This window comes from Lissotriton helveticus, chromosome 10, assembly GCF_964261635.1.
Source record: "Lissotriton helveticus chromosome 10, aLisHel1.1, whole genome shotgun sequence".
NCBI classification, from domain to species: domain Eukaryota; kingdom Metazoa; phylum Chordata; class Amphibia; order Caudata; family Salamandridae; genus Lissotriton; species Lissotriton helveticus.
In genome coordinates this window covers 77,154,014-77,162,463 of record NC_136071.1, presented here as the reverse complement: position 1 = coordinate 77,162,463, position 8,450 = coordinate 77,154,014, and the positions used below count along the sequence as shown (strand labels likewise).

General features: G+C 44.6%; 1 protein-coding gene across 1 annotated transcript; it reads left to right on the top strand.

Annotated features, from left to right (window-relative positions):
- Nucleotides 1-1,418: 1,418 nt before the first annotated feature.
- LOC144783942 (uncharacterized) lies at nt 1,419-7,905 on the top strand. Its single transcript, XM_078662673.1, has 3 exons — nt 1,419-1,875; nt 2,161-2,347; nt 7,845-7,905. The coding sequence occupies exons 1-3, from the start codon at nt 1,419-1,421 to the stop codon at nt 7,903-7,905; spliced, it is 705 nt and encodes a 234-aa protein (XP_078518799.1).
- Nucleotides 7,906-8,450: the final 545 nt, after the last annotated feature.

Below are 8,450 nucleotides of genomic sequence, written 5' to 3'. Positions count from 1 at the left end.
CAAAAGGTGTTGCAGTGGGAGTTCCGCCGCAATACACATTGATTTTGACGATGCCCCCTATCTATAAGGGTGGCGTAAATATGGGGCAGTGCTAAAATTAAGACCAAAAATAACCTGGTCTTAACATGGCAAAACAAGGAGAAATTGTTCATTTCTCCCTGTTTTTGCTGTTTTTATGTGTGCTGCAGAATGCAGCACACATAGAAACAGCAAATTGCCATGAATGACGGTTTATGTGCAGGAAGGTGTCCCTTCTCCACATAAACAATCATTTAAAAAATTACAATTTGCAATTTCTATGCGTGCTGCAGAATACAGCACACATAGTAGTTACAAATCACCATTAGTGATTGTTTGTGTGCAGGAACGGACACCTTCCTGCACATAAACAATCATTCTCTCAATGCAGGCACCCTTGCACTATGGTGCAAGGATGCCTGCATTGGCGCTAGGCAGCTGAATACAGCACCAGCGCTAGGAAAAACGCAGGGGTGCGATGTATCATTGTAAATACGGCGCAATCCTTCGTTATCAGAATGGCGAAGTGCGGCGTTAGCAATTTTAGCTCAATGTCGCGGTCCGCCATTCTATTGTAAATATGCCCCTTTGTGTTTTTGTGTTTCTGCACCAATGTGTGCTCTTGTTATCTTGGATAGAATATCCTTCAGAAAGGGTGGGTGATTCAGTGGAGCCTGTCTCGTCTTTGTTGTATGGCACAAAGTCCCCCTCACTAACCCATTACACTCTGTGCTTAGCTTATATAAAATAATTGAGCCTTTTTTAACCTTTCAAAATAGACAATTAGCAGAAAACAGCCTGGTGCTCTTTTACCCTTTTTCCATTCTCAGACTGTGTTCTTAGAACAATAACAATTAACAAGAAACTAACCGCTATATGTATGAAGGGACCGATTAGCGAATCAGAAATTGCGAAAATTACCGAATCGCTAAATCTGTATCGCTAATCGGGATGTATCAACGCATTAGCAAATATTTAGCGATTCGGCCACAATCGCTAAATATTTGCACAATATGAATCAGCGATTCCCTAAACGGCCAAACTCGCAAAATAGCGCGACCCCGCCCCTAAATACGCAAAAATAGCGCGACCGCGTCGCTAAATTGCGCGACCGCGTCGCTAAATAGCGCGACCGCGCCCCTAAATACGCTAATTAGCGCGACCGCGCCGTGAAATAGCGCGACCGCACCCCTAAATACGCTAATTAGCGCGACCGCGCCCAGCAAAGCGCTAAATTGAGAGGTACCCCCGGGAAAATTCGCAATTTAGCACAAACTGGAAACATCCAATTGCAATCCTGATGCTATATGATGACATCACAACCAGGAAGAGAGTGATTTCCCATGGGGCATCTGGAGTGAGACAGAGAGAGTGAGAGTGTTGTGTGCAACTCTTGAGCCATGTCAGTAAGTGGAAGCCAGGATGTCCCAGCAAGCCAGCAGGAGCAGCAAGCAGAGGAAGCAGCCAGGAAGAGGAAGCTCAAGTTTTCAGAGCCTGAACTAGAGACCCTAATCACTGAAATGGTGCAACACCATGACTCATTATTTGGGGCCACTTCCCACAAGGTGCCAGAAGCCAGCAAGAGAAGGATTTGGGAGGGCATCCAAGCCAAAGTGAATGCCCTAGGAGTCACCCACAGGACAGTTGATGTGCTGCGCAAGCGCTGGTACGACCTGCGCCAGCGCTCCAAGGAGAGGTTGGCTGCCAGGCTGGAGCAGTCCCAGCTCACCGGTGGGGGAACCTCCAACGTCCAAGACTCTACACCACTGGAGGAGCTGGTAGAGGGCACACTGCCTCATCAGAGTGTTGCGGGCGTGTCCGTGCTCGACAGCTCAGCACAACCATCAGCAAGACCAGGTAAGAAGCATGCCTCCCCACCCTTAACCACCCCCAGAACCCCCTGAGGCGACCTAGGGATTAGGGCAACCACATGTCAGGCTAGACCAAGTACACAGCAATGCATTATGGGAGATGTAGTCACAACAGTCAGCAATGTAGAAAGTAGCATGAGATTGTCAAATTGTACACATGTGCAGGTCAGGAGAGGTGAATGACACAAGTAAAGTCAGGGAACACTGTGAAAATTTAATAGTACATCACCTGTGATGATCAAATAAGTAATGTGTGCTGTTCTATCCACAGCACCTGCAAGTGGGAAAGCTACAGCCAGTGCAACAGAGACAGGAGCCAGAGGCTCAGGAGAAGGCAGGCATGGCCATGATCCAGATGGGGAGGACAGTCCTATTATCCAAACACAGGGACACAGTAGGAGGAACGTGAGGCCATTCAGAATAATGGATGATGAGGAAGAGGAAAATGACAATGTCCAGTCTGAAGCACCAGTACCCCAGCAGCAGGAGTCCAGAACAGAGTCCAGAGGCAGGCGTAGACCCCGCACGGCCATCAGCACCAATGTGCAAGAAGAAGAATCAGTGTTCGCCGGTCTTGAAATGCACATGCTCCAGGTTCACCGCCTGCAAGCGAAACACATGAAGGCCATTCAGAGAGAGATCAGGGCAGGGAACAGAGGACTACGCGAGGAAATCAGGGGGGCTGTGCAGGAGCTGACTGCAGAGATGAGAGCTGAACGCGCAGCCAGGCGCAAAGAAATTGCCCGCATGGACCACTACACGCGTGCTGTTAATCGCCTCGCCTCCTCCAACAATATGCTGGCAAGGCGTGCCATAGAGACCCAGCGAGAGTTCTCGCATGGTATCCAGGACATAGCCACTGTGGTAGTGCAGTCAACTGCCACCCTGGATGAGCTGCGTGCGCTGCGTACTGCTGGACCCGGGGTGCTTACCCCCAGTGAGGAGGACTCACAGTCGGTGCGGAGCTCTAATACACCACCACCCACTGTTGAGAGGCGCCGTAGTGGCCGGAGCAGCAGGCCTGCCCCACAACAATAGGGACTGCATCAAAATGACTACTCCACACAGGGGGTATATGGGGCCAGCAACTGGGTAGCACTTGCTATACCAATGACTGTTTAGTTGCACTGTGATTTGAACATGTGCTTTTGTTTAGGAGAGTTCATCCTGCATTTTTTTGGAAGTCACATTGTTGGTTTTGGAAATTAAACACGTTTGCAGAGCAATAAGTTGTCATTGTATCATTTTTACTCACCTAGAAGTAGTTCCGCATGATCTCATCACGCCTCTGGCGCCCAGCTGCAGCAGCAGCTACGCCAGCTTCCATGTGTATGGGTCCGGGTCCCTCCACGTCCGAGGTATCTGAGTCACTCGACTCCATAGGTGTCCCTTTCCTGGTTGCAATGTTGTGGAGCATGGCACAAGCTACAACAATTTTGCAGCATGTCTCAGGGCTGTATTGAAGGGCACCTCCACTTTTGTGGATGCATCTGAATCTGCTCTTCAGAATCCCGAATGTTCGCTCGATGGTGTTTCTTGTGGTAATGTGTGCCCGGTTGTAGCGGTGCTCCCCAGCAGTGGCAGGATTCAAGTAGGGTGTCAGGATGAAGTCCCTGACTGCATAGGCACTGTCCCCTGTGGGTGGAAGAGTTGAAAGGTCAGTCAATGTGATGCACATGCAGGTCATGAGTAATATGGGCTGACAATGTGTGCTGTTACCTAGTAGGTATCCCTCTCCAAATTCCCCTCTTGAGAGTCTACGGTATAGGCCACAGTGACGGAATATAAATGCATCATGTGTGCTTCCTGGGTACTTTGCCACTATATCGGTGATCCTATGTGTCATGGCGTCGAGGAATGCATGGAAAAAGCGCGACAGGGCACTTTGAGACACCCCTCCTGCAGTGGCTATGACCCCCTGGAAACTACCTGAGGACAGCAGGTGTAGTGAACACAGGACCTGGATGTGTGTGGGTATGGCTTGGGTCCTGCGGGTGGGGTGTTCTAGGTAGGGCCTGAGTTCATCAATCAATTCAATTATGCTCTCTTCCTCCAGTCTGTAATGGGTGTGGATATCCTCATCAGTGCGTTGGAAGATGGTAATGCGCAACCGGAATATCCTCTCCTGCCGTCTCCTCCTCTGCGCCAGAGCTCTCACTCTTCGCCTCCTCACTATCATGTACAACCCGGACATTGTGGTAGGGAGTGTGTTGCATTCTGGGTTTCAATTTATAGTTTGCACCTGGTTACCACCTGCTCCCACTTGATGGTAATTGCGAGGCGCTATTTTGCGAATTTGCTTGATTCGCTAATGCAAATTGGTTGATACATTCCATAGCGATTTCAGAATTGCGATTTCCGCTTTAGCGAATCTCGCTAACGGATTTCTACGCTAAATAAGGATTCGCTTTTTTATTCGCTATGTTGCACTTTCGCAACGTTTGGAAATCGTTATTTACCGAATCCTTATTTCGCAAGCGTATTTTGCTTCATACATAGCGAATAGCGATTTTTTAGTCGCTAACGCTATTTATTGCGAATCGCAGCGTTTGCGATCGATTTTTGGCTTCATACATATAGCGGATAGTTTCAAGTTTCCATGGACCTTTGTTCACACGAAATAGTTATCATTAAGTACAAAATAACACTTTCAGTCTAGAGTAAATACTGTGAATATATTCGAGAATGATTCATTGTCAAGTTACATAGAAAAAATGACATTAAACAAATATGCATTGCATATTAATCACGCACATTTACTTTTAAATGATTAACATCTCTATGTTAAATTTGGAATATCTAGAAGAGAAAATGCAAAACAATCGTAACACTGCCGAATTAAATAATGGTATATGCAGTGAATATATTTGTATACTTGGGTATATTTGCAACAACAAATACAATACTCTGTGCTATTATAATCATTCTCAAATTATTGTGGCTTGGCAAACAAGTGGAAAAAAGAATGATTTAAAACTGTCCTTTCATGAGTTTACTTCATAGGACTTTGAAGGAGGATCTGACATTTTTAAGTTTTAGGGCGATACCATTAAGTACTTCTAGGTGGTGTAGTTGACATAAATCTTTCAAGGAACAAAGACAGTGTGGCCACATTTGGAAAATGAGCCAATGATGATGTTGGTGATGATGACGCTGTAATTTCTTGTAGAACAAGACCAGCTGAGCTCGAGAGCATTGGCCTTGTTTTTGTCATTGGAGACTGAGGTAAAGAAATGTTGAACTACAACTCCAATGGAATCCAGGGACACAGGTCTGACTCTTACCAAAGACGGTGAAGGAGCAAGTGTAGCCAGAACTGGTAAATCATCATATACCACATTTTTTTTTTTTACAATTGTCACCTGCATTGCAGTGCAATATGACTGATGCAATCTTATTGGTTGAATCATCTCTCTAAGAAAATGGGTTGCAGGTTGAGGGGGGTGTCAGCTCTTCTCAAGCAAGAGCCACAATCCTTGTCAGGGTGAACCACAAAAATACCTAAATAACCTTGTGTTCAACCCTCTGGGAGTTATCCCACAACAGTTCTCATTTGTACTTTTTATATAAAAAACATTCCTTAAGAGCGTGTGGTCGGAAGGGATGACTGGAGCAGGTGTTGCAAGTAATTTACATGAAAACCTGGCTTAAATGGTTACATACCCTGTGCAGAGGGATAGAATCCAAGAGGAGTGAAGTTTAGTGCATGCAGCTATAGTTGTGATTGCTGGACTGTAATTTTTCAACCAATAAAATTCAAATGAGAAGTCCCGTACACGATAAAAGAGGAAATAAAAGTAACCGTGGGCGGAGAATTCCACTCCGCCTGCGGAGTGTGCGGAGTTTTGCTTACTCCGTGTTCTGCGGAGAACACGGAGTAGGCAAAACTCTACACATTCCGGAGCGGAGTTGGCCCGCCGCCCGCCTCCACACCCCCTACTAAGATATACCTTAACACTAACTTAAAAAAATTGAAAACCACTTACCTATTAATCACAGCGTCCCTGGGCTGCCCTCCTCCTCTTCTTCGCCATTAGAAATATTGCTTAAGAATACTGCGCATGCTCGCTCGCCCGCGCATGCGCATTGCTTACGAGAAATGCAAATGTGCAGGCGTGTGCATGCGCAGTTTTCTTAAATGGTATTTCGAATGGCGAAAAAGAGGAGGAGGGCATCCAGAGGACACCGCGGTTAAAAGGTAAGTGGTTTTTAATTGTTTTAAGTTAGTGTTAAGGTATATCTTAATAGGGGGGGTGGAGGCGGGCAGTGTAGCAGAGCTACTCGGAGTTCCACGTACCCCCGCTATGCACACTACGCCCAGGATTGGCACTGATAATTCTTCATGTAAAAGCAGCATATTTCTATCTTTTGCTACAGAAAACATGGGTACTTTCTATTTGGACATGACACAATAAATCCTGCTGCTGATGAGAAGTATAACGGGACTCAAGTGTGATGAGCTTGCATCTTGTACTGTATGTTGTAATCTTGTGTTATTGTATTGGTGTAGTGCTTACTACCCCCGCGTGGGATGCTGAAGAGCTTGTCTTCATGGGTAGCATGCTACATCAAGTGGGTGTGTGGTTGGTAGAGGAAGGTCTTGGCTTTGAACCTATGGAGGCAGTGTATCCATGTCATACATGTGGTCATCATGTTATGGGTAGCAGTGCTTAGCTGTGTGCTGAATGAATATGTGTGAGAGACAGACATGTATTTTTATATTATGGGTTATGTTGACAGCTCTGATTAGCTCTGCAGGACCTTTTTATTTTCTTAGTAGTTTAACTTTTATGTTGGCAATCTGATTTCCTATGCTGGCTGTGGCAGAAGGTTGTCCTCTCTGTGATCATATGTGTAGGAAGCTGGCTCTTTATCTGATATATCAAAATGAGGTATATCGTGTGAAGAGTCCAGGATTTCCCTTATGAGAGGACAGGGGCTTGCTGTGGTTAGGGGTAGTGTCATCGAGGCCTTAGGATTATCACAGAGGAGTACAAGATATCGGAAAATCCACACAATGGTCACTAAATAAATGAGACACACTTCTCAAGAAGGAGATCAACACCAATTTATAAAAATAGCAGGTATCTTCATATATGATTAGGCATCAGAGAAAAATTGTTCAGGTTAATACGTTTTTAAATACCTTCCCAAACACTCCCTGGCTCCACTAAGAGCATCACTGAATACAGCGGCTAGACTGGTTACAGGTACTAAGCGAAACAAGCACATTTCCCCAGTCCTAAATCTCTCAAATGGTTGCCTTATGAAGCACATATTCAGTTAAATATTGTCATTCTGGCGCACAAAGCCCTTCACTTCAATACTGCCATGTACCTGGCGCAAAAACTGGAGCTCTCTTGTTGTGGTGTAAGATCCTCAAAAAGCGCCAAAAATTTCCTCTTGAAACCACTCATCTTTAGGAAAAAGAGAACTTGTCTCAGAGCCTTTTCCGGCTCTGCCCCAAAGCTATGGAACTCTCTTTCACCTGAAGTACTCCGAATCTCTTCAACGGCGGCATTCAAATTGGAAGCCAAAAAATTCTTTATGAATAAATTCTTACCCTAATTGGGCTAGGCGCACCTGCTCGCAGACATCGCTCTAACTTCCATTGGACTATCATTTGTTATGGTTTTTTTTGTGCAACTGTCCCTGAATATGCGATCATTCCTGTGTTTTTACTACTACTTGATGTCGATTTTGCTTCTATGTCCTTCCTCCCATCCTATTGTAAAGTGCTCTGATATCCCTCTGGATCTTGTTCGCGCTATATAAAACTTTATAAATAAATGCTTAAGATGGTATACAATGCTTTTTTTTTAGCAATTGTTACTATAAATTATAAGGGTGCCGGGGCACTTAATAGACTTTCAGGGGTTGTTATGCCCATTTTAACTGTGTTATAGCTCTCATCTGAGCCTGTGCTTGTTGTAAAATATTTAAATCTTCTTTTAGAAGATTCAGGGCTGAGGAAATTATAGTTGAAATGCTGTATACTCATTTTGAGAAGGCCTAGAAGACATTGCTATGACTTTAGTTTAAATGTGGTCTGCATTAGTTTTTTGTCAAGTTTCTCTAATTCTTTCTGCCAGTTTCCTTTCTGAATATGCCTGGTCTTCTTTGATAATGGGATATATTAAATTGGACACAAACAGTGTATTTTTTCACAGGATGTGGACATAGAAGGAAGTCATTAAAATACAAGTATTCCTTAATGTTGTACAGGTTTTCGCTCACAGCATTTAAACTGGTATTAGCCAATTATTGGCACAATTTACAAACAATATGTGGGGTCACTGTCCTCTGGGAAAATATGTTATATTGATTGTCTGGTCTATTGACTATGGGGCCAGAAGGTTTATAATGAAATTTTCATACGTACATTAATGTCTATTGGCCACAGTGAAATACCATCTGAATTAATCGCAGTCAAATTATATCTTCTGTTTTGTGCCATGTTATTTAGGTCAACATCAATTGTATGTTGATGTTGATATATATGGTCCAGCCCCTCCCACGACCCAGGACCTAACTCCTTTTACTCTAGAATGTTATTTAGGT

Coding starts and splice junctions, on each gene's coding strand:
- LOC144783942 (XM_078662673.1), top strand. CDS start 1,419: ATGTCAGTAAGTGGAAGCCAGGATGTCCCAGCAAGCCAGCAGGAGCAG. Junction 1,876..2,160: donor ACAACCATCAGCAAGACCAG/GTAAGAAGCATG, acceptor TTCTATCCACAG/CACCTGCAAGTGGGAAAGCT. Junction 2,348..7,844: donor GAGGAAAATGACAATGTCCA/GTCTGAAGCACC, acceptor ATCTTCTTTTAG/AAGATTCAGGGCTGAGGAAA.